This window comes from Cygnus olor, chromosome 2 (genome assembly GCF_009769625.2).
Source record: "Cygnus olor isolate bCygOlo1 chromosome 2, bCygOlo1.pri.v2, whole genome shotgun sequence".
In the NCBI taxonomy this organism is placed as follows: domain Eukaryota; kingdom Metazoa; phylum Chordata; class Aves; order Anseriformes; family Anatidae; genus Cygnus; species Cygnus olor.
The window spans coordinates 62,813,051-62,837,487 of record NC_049170.1 but is presented as its reverse complement, the minus strand read 5'-3'; the positions used below and the strand labels follow the sequence as shown (position 1 = coordinate 62,837,487).

At 37.2% G+C, this 24,437-nt stretch overlaps 1 protein-coding gene across 6 annotated transcripts in view; it reads right to left on the bottom strand.

Annotated features, from left to right (window-relative positions):
- BBS9 (Bardet-Biedl syndrome 9) overlaps window positions 1-24,437 on the bottom strand; it is a 321,265-nt gene that overhangs the window by 163,280 nt on the left and 133,548 nt on the right. For all 6 annotated transcript variants that reach the window (XM_040548841.1, XM_040548842.1, XM_040548845.1 and 3 more), the window contains one exon: window positions 7,765-7,947. In XM_040548841.1, the coding sequence (XP_040404775.1) occupies window positions 7,765-7,947 (183 nt within the window). The remainder of the gene's footprint in view (window positions 1-7,764; window positions 7,948-24,437) is intronic.

Here is a 24,437-nt window from a genome sequence, read left to right as displayed (position 1 = left end):
CAGGCACTGTGACTCCATTTTTTAACCCCTGTACTGTACCTTTCCTGCCCACAGAGGAGTGAGAAATCTCATTTCTTCATCTTTCCCTCACTTGAGACTCTTATGTTGCCCTCAACCAAAACTAAGCTTCAGAAAGGTTGACTTTCTTTTTATCTACTGAAAATTATGATTTTTAGCAAGAAAAGCTTGAGGTTCCTTCCCTTTATTTTAGTGATTACAGGTTGAAAAGCCACTAACATTTTGTTTCCACTCTTACTGGACTTCGATACTTGACCATATTTGAACAGTCTTTCTGAATAATACTGTTAAGTGGCTTTGCTTTCAGTAAGTAAAAGACTTGTTTACTAATTTTGATTTTTTTTAAATGATAGATAGCCATCATTTAATGTATTTTTCCAATCTGGAAAGAAAGGAAACAAATTTCACATGCTTCTCCCCCTAAAACTACTTATTTTCAGATGCATTAACCATTTGGTTTCTGTACAGAAGAAGGGGAGAAAGGGTATCTGCTATGAATTTGTCTGTTCAAACAAAATAAATAAAGAATTTGATACAACTATATGGGAATCTAGTTCCAGATTACTGCTTGTCACTGCCTAACACCTTGTGTTTTGTTTCTGCTGTTTTTTGTTTTGTTCGTTGTTTTTGGTTTGGTTTGATTGTGTCTTTTTTGGGTGGGAGGAAGGGTTGTTTGTTTGTTTAAGAGAAACAGAAAAAGTATTTACAAAAGTATTTACAAATGATAAGTTGTGCTAGCACATTGTAAACAATATAATTTAAAATATTTCAGCCCACTTTAAAATATTTCTGTTACATAGCTGAAGATTTGCATTCCAAATATGGCTAAAAAGAACAAGGAGAGTATAGAAAATATGAGATACATAAAAAAAAATCTATTCCAGGTGTATTCTACCATGATTAAGACCCAGTTTGGTTTATACTTTAATTATAAAAATTACTGAAAAGTAACAATTTAATAGAAATTCTAAAAATTAGATCTCATGAAAACTTCTCTCCCCAACAATGTAATTATCAGCTCAAAGCTTCAACAGTTCTAAACATTAATTAACAATTTCAAGAAAAAAGTTGGATACCATTAGATTTGACAGAATTAAACCTCTTGGAATTACAGAACTAATCTTTTCTTTAATCTTGAAAACTTTCAGTCAATAAAGGATTCTTTCCCCAAATTGCAATTTTCTTGAGAACTCTGCAATAAAACCTATCTACTACCATGCATAAAACGTAGCAGACTACCTAGCTTTTCCACATTACCAATCTTTTCTTTTTCTAGTGGTTTACATTCATATCATCTTCTTACAGAAAGCACGGAGGCTTTTGATACTAACTCTGATGACTCTTCCAAGGCACTCTGTGATTTTCTTATGACACCTTCTCTTTTTCATCATTGCCTGTAAGTGTACTTTTCTACTTTATCTATCAACACTGTAAAAAAGTAAATGTGGAGTCATTAACTTAAGTTTATTAAACTTAGATCACAGCGTCACTTAAATACACACATTTTAACCACAGGCATGTTTTTTCCTGCCCAATTTACAACTTCAGTAGGAAATTAAGATAGAATACAGACATTTACTTGGTTGCTCTGAAGCCAAGCCTAAATAAAAGCAGATGAAAGTGTACTTCAATGATATAGTTATTATTAACAATAGCATCACAAATGTGAGGATAACAAGAAAGGGATGATTCTGAGCAATGAAAAGCATTTATGATATTACTTGGTAACACCATGAGAACTATGAAAATATTTATTCTTGAGTGAAGTTGATAGCTATGTTGATGGTTATACTGCTGAGGATCCGCCATCAGTCCTAAAATTAGAATGTTAATATTGACAGACATTTTCTCTCCTTGTAACATATTAAACAAAGAAAGTATTAATAGTTTAATAATCAGACATCTGAGCCAGTCAATTCAAACACCATGCAACTATTATATCAAAACTATCATGTAGCATGAACTCCTTGAACGCTTTAAGTTAGTCTGGATAAATTCCTTCCCTTCCAAACATGATTTTTGATTGTAAACATACACTCCATCACAAACTAATTTTTGAAAACTCCCTCAATATAACAGAGCTTGGTAAAAGGGTAATGACTGAAAAACATCCCTTTAGTAATCCAATGGTTGCCAACACCTATTTTAAGTTAATGACAAATATGCTAGTCTTGGAAAACAGTCAGCAACTCTCCTAAGAAAAATGAACTGTAGAATAAAATTTCTGATAAATCATTAGAGTGATCATAACTTCTTTTGTCTCCAAAACAATTTTGTCAGATATTTCAATAGATAATAAAACCAACATAGGACTCTAAATTGGTATACTTTTTAAAGCGTAGTTTGCACGGAATTGTAACACTATGCTCTGAAACTGACAATATACATTTCTGTATTTTGAATATGGGTTTAATTTCAGTCCTGCAATAGTAACAAAGTAGATCGGGACAAAACTGCAGCTAAGTTCCTTGACAGATTAGCTCCTTATTTATCTCATCGGACAACAGCAAAGACTCAAGAAACCTCATGCAATTTCTGATGTTGTGCTTCTGACTCTTCAGTGATTCTTCCATGAATTTTACAAAGAGGGAATGTCCTCATATTTCCAGTATTAAACAAATGCAACACTTTTAGTCAGTTTAAACAAAGAAATACTATTTAGATGTTAATTAGAAATTTATTGCTGGAAATAAAATGTATGACACTAAATATCTGTTACAGAATTTACATTTAAGCTATTAGAAAATGCAAGAAAAAGGGAAAAAGAAAGGTATTTTCAGAAACCTAAGGACCTTATCATCTAAATTCAAGAGCAAAGACCAAGATTTCATTTTAAACAACTATTTTGAAAGCTTGTAGTATTTGCTTTATCTTTGTAGACAAGAAAATGAGATTTTACATGTTCTTAAAAGTTTATAGCAACAGAAAATTTATTTTGAAATAGTGACAATAGGAACTCAAAACACCTCTTTTTATTTGTTAAATATCTAACCAGAGTGGCCGAAAGGTCTAGAAAACAAGATGCAATCTTTTCTAAAAGGAACGGCATGTATGAGAATAATGTTGACGTTATGGTCAGAGAAGCATTTCTTTTTATGGTAAAAGTATATTCTAAACATTTCCCTTTTGTTAAAAAAAAATACAACATTTTCATAGTTTACTGTTCACAAAGCAGAAAATATTCTGGAGAGGTACACTGCATCCAAACTGTCTTCTAACACATTCCATCCAAATAAAAATACAGCAAACTACTGTGCAGAATTGTTTGAGTAAACAAAAAAATCCTTCAGAGTACTTTCTTTCACTGCAGTTCCACTCAACTGCTTGCAAGGAAACATGAACACTAGCTAGGAGCTTCTGTCCATAAATACTGTTGGTATGTCAGATTTCCCTCTTGCCTCCCCTACTTAATTATACTTCTTAAATTACATTCAGATTTCTGTGGTTCCATAACAACTTCAATATGGCATGTATTTCAATATTTCGTAAAAGTTTCATTACCCATTTCCACCTCCAGTCATTGCTGGTTTACATTTTTCATCCTGGCTGCTCTGCAAGATGCACATCTTAACAATATTTATGTGGGGTCTTACAGCTTTAATATGGAATATTGTGAACTACTATACTGAAACCACATTGAGTTATATATTAAAGTGATATCTTGTATTATATGATACACAACAGATTTCCCCATGATTTATCAAAACGTGTCAAAAAGCAATGTGATGTCTGATAGCAAAATAAAAGGGAGTCATGCAAATAATGGTTGTTTGGGCTTTTATGAGATTGATGTGAACCTTCCTGCAATTCTATTCATAAGAATACATACACCCCAGTTGTGCAGCTTGATTTACAGGTCTAAGTGAGCCAAAAAGTCCAAAGCAAATCTCATCAAAACTGTTTTGCTTCGCCTGCTTGTCCTGGTTTCAGTTAGGACAGGATCATAGGTCAATATCATGTAAAGTACCAAAACATACTTTTTTTTCCCCGCAGTTGAAACTGTAGATAATGTGAAGTTCACTTAGATCTTCGCACTTTCCAAATGACAATAAACCATTTTAAGTGTTCAAGGTACATATTAAAATCTTAACTCACTGTACATTGCAAAAACCCTACACAGAGCAGTAAAGATAGAGTGTACTTAGATTTTTATACGTAATTCATTTATGAAAACAGTTACGCAATATATTTTAAATTTTGAATACCTAAAAGAAACATTGAGAAGTGTAAGCACCATCACAGCTTGTTTCTCTTGTAAATTTAAATACTGTTTAAGTACTTTAATCTAGAACCCAGTGGAAAGACTATATTTGAAACTAACTGGACATTGACTCTAGTTCTTATAAGTTTAGAACATTCCTTAATTTCACTAAAGCAGTATGCTGAGCTGGGGACCTTATATCAAGACAGAATGCAGCAGTCTTTTTACATATATATGCACACATACAGACTGTTCTCCAGATTTTGCACATAATCTCACATAGTCATACCAATTACATGTGAGAAAAATTTGCAAGATACCTACACAATGTAGGACTATCTATGCATGGTTTGGAAAATAAAAGCAACTTATCTTTATATAGTACTTTATTTTGATCATTTTCACCCACTACATATACAAGTGTAAAAACACTGAAAACACAGTATGGCCAACACTTAATTAATAGATTCAATACACCATATTACTGTGCGTACATGTCTATTACGGTTATCATATTGGAATGTGTGCATGTGAATACACAGGCATGTACTTATATTACATAGCATTTGTATTAGTGTCTTTAAAAAAATAGAATTATTCTGTTAGTACTAACAACTAGACAGAAGCTAAGACAAGCAAAACTTAAGCAAGAAAATCTTACTTGGCTTGATAAGGAAGGATTGGTTGAATAGGAATTAACTGCTATCACATATATGCCAACACAGTCATTGGTCACAGCCAACGTGATCACGAGGGGACCGTCCTGTTGAGCAAACTTAACTTCCTTTTATGACAAGGTCACCTACCGAGGTGACCAAGTCAATTGATGTAAATCTGAAATCTTTTTGGAATTCAGCAAAGGTTACAATACCATTTTTCATACTATCTTACTGGACAAAATGCCCAGCATACACCTAGATAAATACATAGATAGATGAATACAATAGGTGAACAATTGGCTCAAGAGCTGGAAGGGACCCACAAGGATCATTGAGTCCAAGACAGGTCAGGCTCAAAGGGTTATGGTAAATGGAGTAACATCAAATTAGTGGTCAGTCACTAGTGGGGTTCAGCAAGGCTCCATTTAGGGGCAGTGCCCTTCAATGTTCTTATAAATGATCTGGATGCAGGACTTGAATATATATTAAGTTTGCATACAACACTAAATTAGAAAAAGCTGTTGACTCCCTTGAGGGTAGAGAGGCCTTTCAGAGACATCTTGAGGCTGGAGAGCAGCCACATGGAAAAGGATCTGAGGGTTTTGGTCGATGTCAAGTTGACTCAACGGTGTGCCCTGGCAGCCAAAAGGGCCAACCATGTCCAGCCAAAAGGGCCAACCGTGTCCTGGGGCACATCAAGCATGGCATTGCTAGCCAGTTGAGGGAAGGGACTGTCCCACTCTGATCTGTAGCATTGCAGCCTCAGCTCCAGAACAGTGTGCAGTTTTGGGTGCCACAATGTGAGAAAGGCATAAAACTACTAGAGAGTGCCCAAAGGAGGGCTACAAAGATGGTGAATGATTTAGAGGGCAAGATGTATGAGGAGCAGTTGAAATCACTTGGATTGTTCAGCCCAGAGAATAATAGACTGAGCCTCATGGTGGCCTGCAGCTTCCTCACGAGGGGAATGGAAGGGCAGGCACTGAGCTCTCCTGTCTGGGGACAGCAACAGGACCCAAGGGTATGGCCTGGAGCTGCGACAGCAGAGGCTCAGGCTGGTTATTAGGGAAAGGTTCTGCACCGAGAGGGTGGTTGGGCACTGGGACAGGCTCCCCAGGGAAGCAGTAACGGCACTGAGTCTGTCAGAGTTCTAGAAGTGTTTGGAGAATACTTTCAGACATAGGGTTTGAATTTTAGGTGGTCCTGTGTGGAGCCAGGAAGCTGAAATCAATGATCCTTGTGTGTCCATTCTAACTCAGGATATTGTAAGATTCCGGGATTTTGTGGTGTGAAGATGGATACTAAGCAACTATAGATACTACCTTTACTACTATCTATGTGGATACAGATACTACCAGAAAGCAAATTCATCACTGTAGTGATATACTAATACTTATATACTAAGATATAGCAATAACTGATAATAGTACTGATTACAAGTAGTAGAAAGACACATCATGATAGTAAAAATCAGTTAATGTGACATTGGAGCAAAGCTCCAACCCCTTTTAGGAGGAAAAAATAAATAAATAAATAACGCTAAAAGGCAACACGAACGCTAGGAAAAGAGAATCACACACAGTACAGGAAGCATCTCAGATGAAAGAAGCTATATTTAGTGTAAAAATCAGGCTCTTTTTATACCAATGAGACATAAGAGGGTGTAGGACACCACAACTTCAGGTAACCAAGAGAGGACAGAGGTGGCAGGCACATGTGGGAGACTCAAGGATGGGAAGTCATTTGGGGGACAGGAAATCATCATGGGAATGGGAAAGCCTGGGTAATGGGAGAAGGCATAAAGGTAACCATGCCTTAACGGGAAAAAGGCTGACAGAGAAAGTCTCCTGAACCTGGGGCAGAAGCAAATGCCTGCCAGCCTGAGAAGTGCCAGCCCGGGAGCCGTACCACAGGGTGCAGTCCTTCAGGAGCGGACTGCTCCAGCATGGGCTGCTCTTCACGGGCTGCACTTCCAGCTGTAATTCAGATCCTGCATGGGCTCTCCACATGCTGCAGCCTCCTTCAGGCTGCATCCTCTTACTCTTGCGTTGGTCCTCAACAGGCTGCAACATGGAGATCTGCTCTAACACATAACACAGGCTACAAGTGGACAGCCTACTTCACCATGTTCCTCTCCATAGCCAGTAGTGGAACTTCTGCTCTGGCACCTGGAGCATCTCCTGCCTCCTCCTTCACTGACCTTGGTGTCTGCAAGGCTGTTTCTCTCACATTTCCTCAGTCCTGTCACCCATATGCTGTGTGCAGCATTTTGGAGTCTTTCTTAAATATGTTAGCACAGAAGTGCCAACACTGTGCATGGAAGTGCCAGCCTCGGCCAGCAGAGGTTCCCTTTTGGAGCCACCTGGAACTGGATCTTCTCTGAAACGGGGCAGCTCTTGGTCTCTTACCACAGAAGTCACCCATGTGGCCCCCACACTACTGAAATGTTGCCACATAAACCCAAAACAGATGCTGGGATATGATGTTGGTACTTGAGGCTGGGAGATGACGCAGCAACAATGAGGCTGCAACATGACAGTGAGATGTGAGGCTGGGACATGAGGCTGCAAGCTGAATGAGTGCATTCAGAGAGCAACAGACATTTTATGGCTGGCCAGGGCCATCAGCAAGCGCAAGCATCTGTGGTGTGGCTGTGACTGCACCATTAAGCAAGATGTTCTATGATTCTAGACTATCTTCTCATGAACCGTTCTGTTACTTAGTTCTACTTTTCTAATTCGCTGTGAAATCGTACAGGTTGCATTACACACCTACTTGATCACTTCAAAGAACCATCTTCAACAAAGAGCACAGACAAACATGTAAATTTAAGCTCTTAAACTCTTTTAAATATGCATTTTTCAAGTAATTCTTAGAGATTCTTACCAGCTCTTGTGTATCTTCTGCTAATGGCAAAAATGCAGCTTCCATAATAGCAATTTGGTCAGCATTGAGTTTCTGCCACAGACTGATCAGCATAATCACCAGATGGGTGGCACTTTTCAACTTTGTGAATGCCTGGAACATATTGGCTTGATTTTTTTCTGCTGCATCTGCTAGAGCTATTACCTGCAAAAATTACAAACTTCTGTTAAGTATAATTTTTACCATCCATGAACACTCAACACTGAAATTACATTTGGCACACTCTTCTTTTTTCTGTAGAATATCCTGAGGAATTCTGTCTTCCATAAACAAAAACCATGGAGTATTAAGTGAGTTATCATTTATCTAGATTTTTCCTTTGCATACCCAAGGTAATTTCAAGTACAGATGGCAATATAATTTATCTATCTAGTACTGCAACCAATGTAGAAAGGATTCTGTTTAGTGTGTATTCTTAAGGCATTCCTGAAATTGATCCTCATCATGCCACATAACACAGGATAACCAACTAACTTTCAGGTTTATACCACACAACACTAATCCCTGTATGACCAGCAAGCCTACTGTATTAATCAAAAGCAATACATTGATTTTATTCCACTAAAAATGCAATATATTATTATTTCCACATGATAGCCATCTGTAACTTTATTAATTCCCAGATCTCTCCATGTTTTGCACTAGTTGTTTCAGCATTTATGCCAAAAAGTAAACACTATGGATCATGTTTATGACAGCAATACTGCTTTAACATAACTGCCATAGATTTTGAAAGAATTTTTAAAATAAAGTAAAATGGCAGATTCATCTCTTGTAAGATGGTAGGATAGTTTGACTGAGTACTTCAAGATGGTGGGAAAAGCAGAAAAGCTGTTATATGACATTTTACTCATTTCAGAAATAACGTCATTGTAGATAATACTGTCCACTCACAGCATTATGAATCACAGAATTGAAGGGGTTGGAAGGGACCTCAAGAGGTCATCGGGTCCAACCCCCCTGCCAAAGCAGGTTCCTTAGAGCAGGCTGCCCAGGTAGGCGTCCAGAGGGGTCTTGAATATCTCCAGAGAGGGAGACTCCACAACCTCCCTGGACAGCCTGTTCCATTGCTCCATCACCCTCATCGTGAAGTTCTTTTGCATATTGGTGCGGAACTTCCTGTGCTCCATTTCATGGCCATTGCCCCTTGTCCTGTCCCCACAAACCACTGAAAAGAGGTTGGCCAAATCCTTCTGTCTCCCACACCTCAGGTATTTATAAACATTAATAAGATCCCCCCTCAGTCTTCTTTTCTCAAGGCTGAACAGATCCAGGTCTCTCAGCCTTTCCTCATAGGTGAGATGCTCCAGGCCCTGTATCATGTTTGTGTCCCTCTGCTGGACTCTTTCTAGGAGATCCCTGTCTTTTTTGTACCAGGGAGCCCAGAACTGGACACAGTACTCCAGGTGAGGCCTGACCAGGGCAGAGCAGAGGTGGAGGATCACCTCCCTTGACATGCTGTCCACACTCCTTTTAATGCACGCCAGGATCCCATTGGCCCTCTCTTGGCCACCAGGGCACACTGCCCGCTCATGGTCAACTTGTCATCCACCGGGACCCCCAGGTCCTTCTCCTCAGAGCTCCTCTCCAACAGGTCTCCCCCCAGCCTGTACTGATACATCCAGTTGTTCCTTCCCAGGTGCAGGACTCTACACTTGCTCTTATTAAACCTCATTTGGTTTCTTCCTGCCCATCTCTCCAGCTGGTCCAGATCTCACTGAATGGCAGCACAGCCTTCTGGCATGTCAGTCACTCCTCCCAGCTTTGTGTCATCGGCGTACTTGCTGAGGGCAGACACTATTCCCTCATCAAGGTCGTCGATGAAGATGTTGAACAAGACCAGACCCAGCACTGACCCCTGGGGAACGCCGCTAGTCACAGGTCTCCACCCGGACTCTGTGCCACCGATCACCACCCTTTGAGCTCAGCCAGTCGGCCAGTTCTCAACCCACCTTACTGTCTACTCATCTATACCACACTTTCGCAGCTTTTCTAGCAGGATGTCGTGGGAGACAGTATCAAAAGCCTTGCTAAAATCAAGGTAGATGACATCCACTGCTCTCCCCCCGTCTACCCAGCTGGTGATGCCATCATAGAAGGCAACGAGGTTGGTCGAGCACGACTTCCCCTTGGTGAATCCATGCTGACTTCTCCTCATAACATTCTTCTCTTCCAATTGCTTGGAGATGGCATCCAGAACAAGCTGTTCCAACACCTTTCAAGGGACAGAGGTGAGACTGACTGGCCTGTAGTTTCCCGGATCTTCTTTCTTGCCCTTCTTGAAAACCGGAGTGACATTGTCTATCCTCCAGACTTCAGGCACCTCTCCTGTTCTCCAGGACCTTTCAAAGATGATAGAGAGTGGTTCAGTGATCACCTCTGCCAACTCGCTTAGCACACGTGGATGCATCCCATCAGGGCCCATGGATTTGCGTACGTTGATCCCACTCAGATGCTCCCGAACCACTCCCTCATCAACCAGGGGAGCTCTCCATTTCCCAGACCCTTTCTCCTCCCTCCAGGGTCCAGGAGTCCTGGGGGGGGGGGGGGGGGGGGAGGGTTAGTCCTTGAAGCAAAGAATGAAGCAAAGAAAGCATTCAGTATCTCCGCCTTTTCGGCATCTCCCATTACCAGGACACCACCCTCGTTCAGCAAGGGACCCACATTATCCCTAGTCTTCCTTTTACTGTTTACATACTTAAAAAGACCCTTCTTATTATCCTTTATCTCTTTTGCAAGCCTCATCTCTAGGTGGGCTTTAGCCTTCCTCATCGCGTCCCTGCAGGCCCTGACAACACTTCTATACTCCTCCCAAGAGGACAGGCCCTTTTTCCACGTTTCATAGACCTTCCTCTTCCTTTTGATCTTGTTGATGAGTTCCTTGCTCATCCACGCGGGTCTCCTGCCCCCCTTCCCCAATTTCCTACTCTTAGAGGTTAAAAAGGACGTTTTTGAAAAACATTGCTAAGAATCCCTTCTTTCTTGAAACACAATGGTTAGGCATTTTTGTCACTAGTGAAAAGCAAAGACGAAAGTGATTTCAATATTCAATTGCTATAATTTCAATATGTCAACAATGGATTTGCCAGGGTACTTGTACTGAATTACTTCAACTAAAGGAAAGGAACAAGGGTTAGTGGCTTGTCCAAGGGCACAACCTAAGAGACCTGTTCTCTTGAATCACACCAGATCTTAGCGTTGCCCAAATAATGGCTAGCAGCAATACGCATTATCTTTGCTGTCATTTAAATCAACACAAAACACTTCCCCTGAACCACTTTCCCCTTTTTATTTATCTGCAAAATGAAGTAGTATGTGCTTGACTGGAGTTGCGAAAGGCCTCATAAATGCAGTTAAATTTTAATTAGTATTACATTATTATTATTATTATTATATTTAATTAGTATTACAACAGAATTTACATAGTAAAATTTGCAGAGCTGGATCCATTAACATTTGGCAACAGTAAGAAAATGAAAATACTATACAATGCAATCTCAGCCTGGAAACGAAGCCAACCAGCTGTTAGCATTTGGTGGAGGACAACTATTTTTAAATCTGCAACACTGGCATTAGAGATGTGTGTGTTCACTCAAAGTTCCCGTGTGACTGGGAAGATAAAGGCAACAGAGAATTTCAGGGAACTATAAATATGAGGCATTTCAAACAAAATGTGTTGATAGCTTTTGTTTTGGATTGTAAAATGTAGCATTTCCAAATAAAATGGAGAACCCACAGGACACTTATGAATCCAAACACTACATAAATCAGAGCTGAATAACAAGAAGGGAAAACAAAATACCACCTAGCCATACTTAGGTGAAGTGGGAAATTAATCCCTAACAGTGAAAAACCATGTAACATACATCGCTTGGAGGAAAGCAATAGTATCACAGCCATGAGTCACCTGATGCAAACATGCCTGCATTATTTTTGCTCAGATGAAAAACCTGGTGCTCTGTCTACCTCATGTTCTACATGAGGTGCAGTTCCAAAGTATGCTTGCTTTTCAGCAGTTAAGGGTGACAAAGCCGTGTGACAAATGCACCACTGCACAGTACCCTACATGAAGTTGTAACTGATCACTGTAACCGTTAATTGTGTGCATTAATCAGCTCAATCTTTCACAGAAGACAAACAGCAAGAGCAATCTCTGAACAATAAATTCAGAATTCTTGGAATTTGGAATAAAGGCAAGCTAAATGTATCCTCCTTTTGGATAAAACGCAGCTAATATCAGTAAGGCTGAAGGCAAATATCATTATGCTTGTGTGACAACTACCTGAACACCGCTAACACAAGAGGAAAAGGATACCTTCTAGACTGAGTCAGTCATGAATTCCCAGATCATCTCTCACTCTGTCCTACACTTAAAACTTATATTGTACTGTATACCTCAGAAGCATAAATAAAAGTTACTACACGGTGTTTTACTTTAAGTAGTCTTCAGAATTTGCTTTCTTTCTATTTTAGTAATTATAAACAAAGGAGATGCTCACCTTTTGATAGGTTATAAAACAAATATGTCCCAGTATTCCCAAACAACACCTAATACAAAAAAAAAAAACTAAGTTGTTTTTAAAGCAGCTTCATAAAAAAAAAAAAAAAAAAAAACACCATACACACCAGAAAGAACAATTGTCAAAAAATATCTTTGGCATGAATTTTTACAGTTCAATCTGTTTAGTTAACATTTATTTTATTATCTTTGTAAACAGATCTATTAAAAATAAAAAGAAAAAAAGAAAGAAAGGGAAAGGGGAAAGGAAATCTCTCCCTGTGTGTCTCACTTCTTCATGGGTTAGGTATAGAAATATATTGCAATTGGTGGTCCCAACTGTAGTTAATGGCAAAGATTTTAGTCCAACTAAAAATTATCAAGTAACAAGTCTGTCTATATTGCATAAGCCCTATCATTGCTTAATAGACTTTTTCCTTTTCCTTTTTTCTTAAAAACACAAAGTTGTCAAACAAAAAGAAAGCTAAAAAGCTAAAAGACAAACTTCTTTCTTAAAGTATGGAAAGATTGAAAGGTGGCTGAAAAAAAAAAAAAGACCTAAGAGGTATAAAAATGTCTTGAAAGTACAGTATTTAATATATATCTTTACAACTGATCAAAAGTTGTTTTTCATTTGCAGCCTTTTTTGCTTAAATTTTTCTTACCAAATTCTCACTCTGTTTCAATACAACCATCTACAGCAAAGGACAGTTAAAAAGTTATTAATAGAAGTATGCTGTTAAATGGAAAGAGAGAACTAGACAAGAACTAGTCCCTAAATTAACATCATACTTTTAAAATATTTTTATTAAATTTCATATTCACAGTTGGCAAAAGGTAGGCCTGAAATCCAGAAGCATTTCTATGACCTCTTGAGAACTTCACCCACCAACGCTATTAGCAAGATTCAATTACAGTAACTTCCAAGTGCAGAGCATTTCTCATGTTTTCAGCATAAAGTGCTCAAGCAGAAGGACTTCTTTCCATTCTTATTCATTGCTAAGACAACCTTATAAGATGACAAAGCATTTGCAAAGTTTAAATTAAATTGAATGGTGATTCAAGTTTTTCAAATAAATAAATTAATCCAATATTAGTGCAGTGTTTAACATCCAGCAGTAACTCTTCAAAATTAGTAATCCCATTTGAAAAAGTCTTGCAACATACCCACTCTTTTATATACAGACAAGTTCCTTGAAGCAATAATGAACATAACTCTCCCACAATCATTCCAATAATATGAAAATATATATATATATATATAAATACAATTCCAAAAATACAAAAGGCCTTATTAGCTGGCTATGAAATCTAAGAAAACTTAAAAAAAAAAAAAAAAGTAAAGGGTAAGAAATGAGCATGACGTTTCACACAATTTTCTTTTGAGTGGGTAGTATATTTTCTTGGAGACCTGAACACCATAGGGACTGAAGACTCTCACAGGTTTTATGCCAGATTTCAAAATGGAGAACAGGAAATATGACTGACAATTTGTTTTTCTTTTTGAAAACAGCCAAGAAAAACATAACTGTTCACCACTGGTGAAGCTTTAGCCAACTGCTCTTATTCTCATTTATTTCTATCTCACAGGGTTCAGCTTCTAGCAAATTTGAAGCATCTTCAGCATTTTCAGCAGAAATCAGGTTTGAAGACAGCAGAGATTTGGCATTTAAGGAAAACAGGATATCTTTACATTTCATACATCATATTGAGGAGGGTCTTCTATGCAAAATTTGTTAAAACAGGAAAAATAGCACCAAAAGTGTAATTATTTTGAAATTGACACAGGGGTGAAGAATTATCAACACAATTATCATGTAGTAAACTAATCCACAGTAAACTAATCCACAACTATATTAAAGCTTCTATATCTAGCTTTAGAAGAAGGTTATTTTGTAGTAAGGAAGAGTTATTCAAGCAAAAACAGTGATCACAAGCTCACAGGTCTCTTCTGACAATTGTTCTAAATTTAATATGGAATTATTTATTATAAGGTACATAATTGATCCAACCCCTTCCAACTATTTTTTAAATAAAAGTAGATCCTCATAAAATGAGACTTTAATGCACATAATGCATAAAAACCAAAGCTGAATTCCCAAGATGACTACTTGGATATTCCTATTGTAACTGGACATTTAGTACTATTCTACTACACCGTTTTCTAGGTACATTTTTTTTATTAAAAAAAAAAGAAAGGAAATAAAATTCAGCAGCTAAAACTAAAACAAGACCTAACAGAATATTCGTCTTGTGGTTTTAAGAGGTCTCCATCACATATCTTAGTTCACATGGAACAAGCCAGCACTTAAAGTCCTCTTTTTTTTTCCCCTCTTACAAGCCGTTTTGTTACCAGATGTTACGCAGTCATATACCAAAGCTAAGGCACCAGCAAAGCAAACCTTTAGAATGGATACGACAACATGATAGCAATCACATCAGTTTAATAAAATCCTGAATATCCCTTATTCTGGGAGAAAACTATTTTCTTGCAGGCAATTCTCACAGCAGTTTACAAAGTAACCAAGTGCTGATTAGCAGACCATCTCACTCAATGAGCATTGTGCACGCAGCTTTTGACAAGTGACCAAAGCTTTATGGAATGCAGGCAAAGATATCTATGTCAGACAGTGATCTTTATCAAGCACTCTGTCACCAGAAGGAATAACCATGTCACTCCCACAAGGGAGCACTTTACCATTGCAGCATTCCCACAGCACCGCAGTGTGTATGTCAGAGTGTGCATTAGGATCGAGTACCTCAGACCACAATTATCCCACACAGATATGAATGTCCCTGCTAGCACTAACCACGACCAAAGTTTTTGAAACTGTGACTTAGCCCCACCATGATGACGACAAAGCATCAGTTCACATAGGCACCAAATATTGGACTTCCAAGTGAAGCCCAGCAACCCTGATCTGCAAAGAGAGCAGAGAGATGAAAGAGGTACATTATGAGCCATGGCTAGTTATTTGGATGCACTCAGCTACCCTGCAAAATGAGCATGAAATTACTGATCATCACAAGTAGTTACTACAGTGATCTGGAAACTATAACTCATGTTAATTAAATACTCAAGATTGCAGGGGAAGTTGTTTGTTGTTATTTGTGTGTGTTTGTTGTTTCCTTCTATGTTAAATCCCCAACAGAATTATCACTAACAGCTCTACTGAACCTTTTTCTTACCTGGAACCTGCCAAGTAGCAGTATCATCTACAAGCACAACACAGGTTATAGATTAAGACAGCAGACAACTCAAACATTCTTTGAAAGTCAAATGCATGTACTGTTTATATTCAGAGTCCTCTTTTGAGTCTTCACATATAATAAAGCTGAGATATAATACCTCATTTTAGGAATTGGTGACAATGATGTTAATAAGGACATAAAGTAGCTATCTTTTCAACTATGCAAAGACATAATTGTATGACTATGGACAATTCAAAATAGGAAAAAAAACTTTAACCTTCTTTTTTTCCTCTTTAGAAAACTCAGTAAGACAGACTATAATTTGTCTTCACAAGTTTATATTTCCCCAGCTTTTATCTGTACCAGTATACTCCATTTTTACCAGAAAGTTTTTTGAAGTTTATTGCAAAACATTTGGTGGGTTCACAACCCCAGCCACCTGAGTACAGTAAAAAAAAAAAAGGTACTTGATTGTTAATACGTTTAAAAACAAATTAAAACCCTGATGAATCAATAACACCTTACTCCACAGGAAATCTCTATTTTTACTGGATAAAGTATCTAGACAAGCATTGCTAGCAAAATCCAAGCATGAAGGAAGACTTGGTTACCTCTACATTAGAGAAGGTTACGATCTAATTAAATAGAGCATATTCATATTCCCCTGGGACTAAACATGTTGCTCTTCATATAAAAATTAATGTTGAAAAATTTTCTATATTAACAATACATCACTTTGTTGCATCACTTTTGCCAGTTTACAGGTTTTATTTAAGCACTTAGCATTTTATACTGCTACCCATCGTTATCTAAGCTTCCTTGTTTAAATCCACAGTAACAGAAAAGAAGAATTCCAGTATTTCTTCTGCCTAAATTAAGTTTAATTACTAAAGTATTTATACTTGATTACTTGATTTTTCTCTCTTTGCTTGATTTTTTTAAAAGGGGTTTAGTGCTTTAAAAGCCAGATAAATTAGTATGGTTTATAAGAACACAGAAAAAAACTATTTAAATACCTAACACCTCACCTGTTCCTGGTAGTCTATCCATAGGTAAATATTGCAGCCCGTTTTTTCAGATGGGGAAAAAAAAATATTTCATGAAGGAATGCTATAAACATAGCATATTCCAAAATATATATGATACTTTCCAACACATTTAGAAGCCAATTCTACACTGTAAATCCAAATTTAGAAGGGGAGTTATAAAATTAGTAGCTTATCTGAGCAAAATATCATCTGGTACAAATTACTCAAAACCCCAAGAAGCCGATGAGTTACAATGCATCCTTTACTTACCCCTTCAAAACAAAAGTTCCATTTAAGCATAGAGATGTGCCAAATAACACACAGATATGTCAAAGAATCACTGATAGTCAATGAACATTGAAGAGAGTTTCACTGAGAAGCTGTGGTTGAACTGGCAGCAGTGTATTAAAAAAAAATACAGCCAAGCATTAGCTAAATGGAGATAGAGAGATGGAGAGCTTGGTTTGTATCACCAAATATATGGTATTAAGTAAAGATTAAAAAAATATTTTACAACAAAGAAACAAACTTTACACAGCAAAACCTCATGTTTAGTATATTAAAATAAGCTGTGAACCAAAGCAAATGGTTTAAAAAAACTAACAAGGGCCTCTGCCTGCAAGTTTTTCATTTTATTTCAGTCCAATGGGACCTGTGGATGGCCAGGAAATCAAAAGAGACCCATTAGGTCCTACTTCTGCAAAAATTCACATACAGTGAAGCTCAGTGGACAAAATCAAAGCTTACTAACGCTAGTGGGAATGCTGCATTGATCTAGTAAGGGCAGGATTTCATCCTTTTAAAGGGGACTACTACTCAGCATGATTAGTCACATACACCCAGAGGAAAAAAAGTTTGCAGAATGTTAGATATCAAAGAAGTTTTAGAAATCTAGATAATACAATAATTTTGAATAAATCCAGAAATTGTCATTGCTTGTCTAAGCAACACAGTAAATCAAGTATCTCTCTCCTAAATCAGGTTTGCCTCACGCTTATGTTTTATTGTAAAAATTAAAAACAATAAACCTGCTGTTGACAAATCTTAGAAAGATTAATAAAAACAAATCCAATTAACACATAATATATTTTTCTATTTGTATAGACAAACGCAAAGCAATTCCAGCAAATTATGTTCTCAACACCTTTAAAGATAAAAGTATTAATAGCAAACAAATCATCAAGCCTGTCAAGACAGTGAAATATCAAGCTAAATTACAATACATTATATTTTCCCACACAATCCCACTTCTGATTTTGGCACTTCTGCTTTATACTGAAAAACCTGAGGAAGTTTCCAAAATTCCCCATCCAGGTAGGCTCACATATAATTTAAAGTGATCAGAAAATATTGCAGTTGCTATCACAGTGCCTAGAAATAACAGTAAGACTCAGAATGATTAAAATATAAGACTACACTGGAAACCAATTCTAAACATAGCAATCAAAGGAAAAGGATGGTGGGCTAATTAGAAGCTCAAACTCTTAACTACAACACTAATTTCATGACATTGCTCAATAACACAAATTATTTTCTATTTTGAGACACTTTATAGGATTTCTCTTTTAGCACAATCTTGACAACATGTGCCACATAGAACGTTTGGAGATAAAACAAGCTTCTCAAGTCAAAGTGCAAAGGTCCCAAAACATGCGAATCACTTGTCTGAATACCTTGTCTTTGAATTAAAAATTTTCTGTACTTTATTCTATTTTTTGTTATTGTTCTGAAAGAAGCGCAACCATTTCAAAACATAGGAACATTACAATAAAATTCGTGTTTTGTAAAACTCAGGCCAAAGAACAATCTGTATTTAACTTGAACAGAATTCAATAGGACTGGAGTCATTTACTAGGAAAAAAAAAAAAAAGATCATTTCAAAACAGACTTTTAGTGAAAGCAAAAATTTAGTGTGTATGCAACGTGCCGAAATAGTAAGCTTCAGACACACTAGATTCTTACGTTCCTCCACAGATGAAGCATAGCACAGACCACAATAATGCTTGCTCCACAATACCCAGAAATTAACTTCTGTGATCTTCTGAGATGCATCCCATTTCATACAATATTTGAGTCCTATGCCAGTAGTTATTTCCATAAATGTACAATAATTTTTAGTGATGTAGATTTCATTTTCAGGTATCAAGACTGGGAATGAGTATCAATGGACAAAAAGTACCTTACCGTCAGGCCAAACAGATGGTAGTTACTTGGACGAGTAACAAAGAAACAAAGTGGTTATCATATCCCTAAAATCCTCCATCTACATAAGAAAAGAAAGAAAAGAGAAAAAAGGAACCATGTGAAGTAACATTATGGTCCATTCAATGTCAGCTGTCCAGGTGGCTGTCAAAATAACACAGTTTTAGGTCACCGAATTCATTGTGCTGTGGATAATGGCCAATCAAACGATGCCCATTCTTCTGCACACCTGGAACCGCACATTCTTTCTAACTCTTCTCAAACTGAGGAATTAAGAACATTCCCACCTGAAATACCCCGCTAATTCACAGGAACAAAGCCTACAGGAAGAAAATCATTTTTCTTTATATGCACACCTGCCTCTAGCCACACAATAAACAGTGCCACTGAAATCTAGGAGTTAAAAAATAAATAAATAAAACAAGCAAATGCTCATCCCACAAATTGGCTTATCTTACATTCAAATTAAGACAAGCTGCAAAGCTAGTAACTATTTTAATATGTAAAAGTGACTTTACAACAGTATTATTCTAATGGAATGTCTCACCACAGGCTATAGATTGGTGTCCAACAAAAAAGTGTCAGCATTATATATGCACATACATATTTGCAGGACTAGAGCTTTATAATTCATCATACCATTTCTGTGTCATTCTCCCATTGCACCTCTAAATATATTTAAGGTTATATGGAACCCTAATATTCAGTTCCCAATACAGTATTTAATGACATTTATAATCTCTTAATCTTTGAGAAATGTTATTAACTGTTCAAAGTTGATAGTGCAAGCAAACATCTTTCACCCAGGTTTTTGGAAATTTTCAGAACTATTTTCAGCAGAGCATCAGCTAACTGTACTCATATCCTACGTTCTTCCACTTTTCCTTAAAATAGGTCAAAAATAGAAGAGCTTACAAACAGATAAAGGAAATTCATTCCAATATCAGCTTAGCGCCAATTCTCCACTGAAAGAACACCTGTTTGACAAACTTGTCACTTTTTGGAGATAAAAACATTGTTTACCTAGCCTCACTATCTACATACCCTGGTATACTACAGAAAAGCAAGACCGTTCAGGCCACCTAGGCCTTAAAAGGGGGGAACAATCCCTCTCACCTTCAAAAGAGCTTTTGAGGTACCTCAGAAAGGTTCAAAGTTTAATTCAGCACTACTTCCTAGAAGAGAGCCATTTCTTTGGAGGAAGAAAAAAAGCATAAAACAGCCTACCATCAAATGCACTGAAATTAACACATTTAATATTGCAACCTTCCATATGCAAATTTCTCAGTCCTTGACTTCTCCTTTATTTTAACAGGCAACTGAGTCTATCAAGGACGTGGAACAAAAGATGCATAAGGTCATTTTAAAATCCTACTGACCTAGACTAAGATTCCCACTGGGGCTGTAGGAGAGCAGATGAAAGAGCGAGTGTCAGGTGGGTGTGCTTCAGTGTCTGAAATGTGATGATAGACCTTGCATCCTTCTCTGTTTTAAATCTAGGAAAAAAATAATCTCCTCACCATATGAGCAAAAGTTCTAATGCATAATATTTGGATTAACCAATAGTACCCTCTATTATGTAGAAGAGGAAAGAGATCATTTTTCAAGGCTAATATATAACCACACGCAAACACACCCCACTAAATTAGCAACAAATGGTCTTACTGATTTTGGCCAAGATAGGCTTCCTAATAAGATTTTCCTTTCAAAAAAAAAAAAAAAAAGCTCAATTTAAACACTTATCTTGTTCCCTGATGTAATACAGCTGAAGTTCATGCTCAGGTTCAGTCAAATCTAATAGTTTTAACTTAGTTTCATCCATTACTGGTCATAACAAGATGTATTCAAAAGGGTATTTATGTTTGCTTTATTCTATTGCATAAAGTTAGGAAAACACATCTGGGTAGCATATATTCTAGCCACACTGTGGACCAAAAATCTAGATAAACGTTTTGTCTGAAAGGATGACTACATAAATTGGCCAAATTTCAGAACAAATTCACTCTGATGTTTCAAGTTGGTGGAGCTCAGAAACATGACCTAAAAGATAGAGATACATCCTCTGAAAGAGTAGCAACCCTCTCTTCCTTTAGTGTCTGCTCTCCCACGTGCCTGGTGACAGGACGAGGGGGAATGGGCGAAAGTTGCGACAGGGGAGGTTTAGGTTGGATGTTAGGAAGTACTTCTTTACCGAAAGGGTTATTAAGCATTGGAACGGGCTGCCCAGAGAGGTGGTGGAGTAACCATCCCTGGAGGTCTTTAAAAGACGTTTAGATGTAGAGCTTAGCGATATGGTTTAGTGGAGTACTTAGTGTTAGGTCGGAGGTTGGACTCGATGATCTTGAGGTCTCTTCCAACCTAGAAATCTGTGTCTGTGTCTGCTGAGAAAAAATGAGAAGCATTCCTTGGGAGTGATGGCAGAATTTAAAGTGAATGAAATGGTAAGAACCTGAGGAAAAACATTTCCCTATTTCAGCTCCTATTCATAACTTTTTCAGGACAATCTCCAGTGCTTGCCTCCACCTTTACCAAAACTGCCTTGTAGTCTGATTAGGGAACTGTAGAGAAGGATGGTATTCAAGATTCACAATGTGGGTGTCCACAGCAGAAGTCAAATTGCATGGATAGGTTCTCTGTAACCAATGTCCTCATAGCAATGCTGATCAACATGTCAAAAATTAATAAATGATGAAATACATAAGTAGATAAATCTTTGTATCAGGTGCAGAAAAAACTTAATGAGCTCAATATACCATGTAAGAAAGCAGACAGCTGATGCTTTGTTAAATGATAGGACTGGAGAGAATTACTAAGCACCATTCCTGTGGGAAGAAGTACTAAAGAAAACCCAATGTGTAATGAGAATATGAACCAAACATTACACTCTTCTTTAAATGGAAAAACCCTAAGGGAAAATATAAAAGAAAAACAGTTTCCCAAAGGAAATAACGCCATTGCAAAGCTTGCCCTTAAAGGAACAAGAGGAAGAAATGCCTGCTACTCTCATGGGACAAAGAAACTATGAAGAACCAGAAAAAATACGAAGCCTTGCTTTCCTTTGGAACAAATACAGGAACAAAGCTGTTCAAAAACAGAGTGAGAGATCCACAAAAACCTTAGGATCCTGTAAGATGAGGGGTTAGCCTCCCTTATTTTTCTCTGTAATCTCTGGAGAGACCACAGCTTTTTCTTTTTTTTTTTTTTTTCCCCACCCTCCTCTGGGCAAGATACCTAACTTTCACTGCCTTTGACTCATGAAGACCCTCTGTAGTTATCGGAGGGAAAAGGAACTCCAACAGCCATAGAAGAAAATTGCATTTGCAATTAGCTTATGCTTTGCTCATCCACAGCATGACAAATCAAAAGCCACCTATTCAAGAGATATATTTAGATGAGTTTTAACAGTAAATATTGTAATAAAACATATCATATGAGAAACTGTGTCAAAGGATCATTTCATCACATTAGAGTCAATCTTCATTAACAAGAAATAAATGCCTTTACCTTAATTTTATTGACATAAGCTGTTGAACAACAGAATTCAAGCAAGATGTTGCCATATGCTGGAGTACTCCAGGTTAGAGGTATTCTTGCATCTCTCCATATCATATATCAGGACTCTCTCAAAATTTCTCCCTCCTCTACCATGTTTATCCTTTCTCTTCCTTAAAAGCAGCTATAACAATTGGAGGACGTTACAAGTTTTTTTGTGTGTGGTTTGGTTTTGGGTTTTTTTTGGTCATATCAGCTATCCGTAGGCAGTACAGCATTTGTGTGCATGTGTTCTTTAAGTACTAATGAGACAGGCCAAGAGCAAAATTTTTGCAATACATTGGCTTATGAATGGCTTTTTTTCCAGTGTTCACAATACCTCAAGACAAAAGTCAAGCATAAAGAACATCCAATTTCATATAATTAGAATGATTTTTCAGATTTCCATTAAAACAGAAGTACTGAATTTAACGGAGATTTTTTAAAAATAGTAACTCAACACTGCAGTAAGCATTAAAGGATCTTGTTTCAACTTTTTATATTTACAAATCAACTAAGCATAGTAATTTACATATTGGTAATTTCCTACACACACACACACACTGTTTATCCTGTGCAAGGGGCACTTCCTCCAGCTTTTCTTTATTATTTGGAATTATCTCCATTACTTCTTGCATGGAAGTGCTTCAGTTAAAGGCACAGGTTCTTTCTCACATCATAGACTTTGCTGTAACAAGGATAACTATAAGCACACTGAGGTTTCTCAACTAGCAGTTTGCCCTTCTCAATATACAGTCAGTTGGCAAAGCTTTAACCAGCACTTTACAGCAATAGAGAAAACTGGTCATTATGATCAGCATGTTACTTGCTGGATTACCATTCCTCATTTAAGTACAATGACTGAAATGTCAAAGTCACATGCTAGGTGAAGGGATTTAAAAAAAATAAAAATCACCCATTGCTAGTTTGCATTCTTAAGTCACACGCATCAAAAATCTCCCTTTCCTTCAAAAGTACGCATCCAGAAAGCAGCTTATTCTGTAGTAGAAGATAAAACCATCCCCAAGAATGTCAGGCTACTTAGCACTAATTTGTGACTAAGCCACGTAAGACAACAGAATACAGCAATAAAATAACCACACCACATTAGTCAGCCTTCCCCAAATTTGTTCTGTGCGTTGCAGGCATACATCATATAATTCCTTAAGATCAAATACAAAGCTATCCACGATACAGTTAGTTCCATCTTCCACAACTCCCGCTTAGCCAGCAGAATCTCTCTCCTTGTAATGTCTCCTTGTAAATGACTGCAGACCCTTCCTCCCTGCAAACCCTTCCTCCCTTTAACCACTTCTCTTGAAAGACAATAGCTGCCTTTTGAGGTGCGTAAACATCAAGGCCTGAATCCTAAGGGTCAAGATTTTGCAAGCAAAGGCATGACATCCAGAGTAAGCTGGAAAATGAGGATAGGAATAAAATAACAGTTAAAAGTTTGTTACGTACTGGTATTCACCACAACTTTTTTTCTTCCACATAGTAGCACATTATTAAAGACACAAAATCTCCAGCACTTTCCCTTTCTGTGAACAGTAAGATATTTAAATCTGCAGAAGCGGCCAAGAAAGTGGTCCAATCTAAATTAACTACAGCCATTTTAATTCCCTTAAGAACAAAATTTTAGTATATTTAGTTTCGGATTTGTGATCTATACTGCTTAAAAGTTAAATAATTCTGGCTATAAATGAAAGCTTTACCTAGAAAGTTCCAAGAAAATTTCTCTTCCTATTGAAATGAGCAAACTGTAGCCTATATACACTGTTATGTAAAATACAAATTTAAAAAAAAAAAAAAGAAAGAAAAAAAACAATCCCCAAAGCAAATAAATACCCCTTATTTAGGGGTGCAGGTGGTTACTTCAACTGACATGTGAAAACAGACAATATACAAACACCATACCATCCTGTTATTTTCTATGCCTCATAGAAGACATATATTCCTAGTATTAAAAAAGCTTCAGTTAAACAGTGTTTTGTGACAAGTGATTTAGAATGTTGTAAAAATTATTATTCTGCTTGAACTATAAGTTTTATCACAGGCAACAGTACACTGGGTTCAAATAGCAAGCAAGATTTGAAAGAGAACACCATGCATGGTAGACAACTAAAATATGCATCTGTACTATAACAGAAGTATTAACAAGAAAGACTTAAAAATTGCTGCTT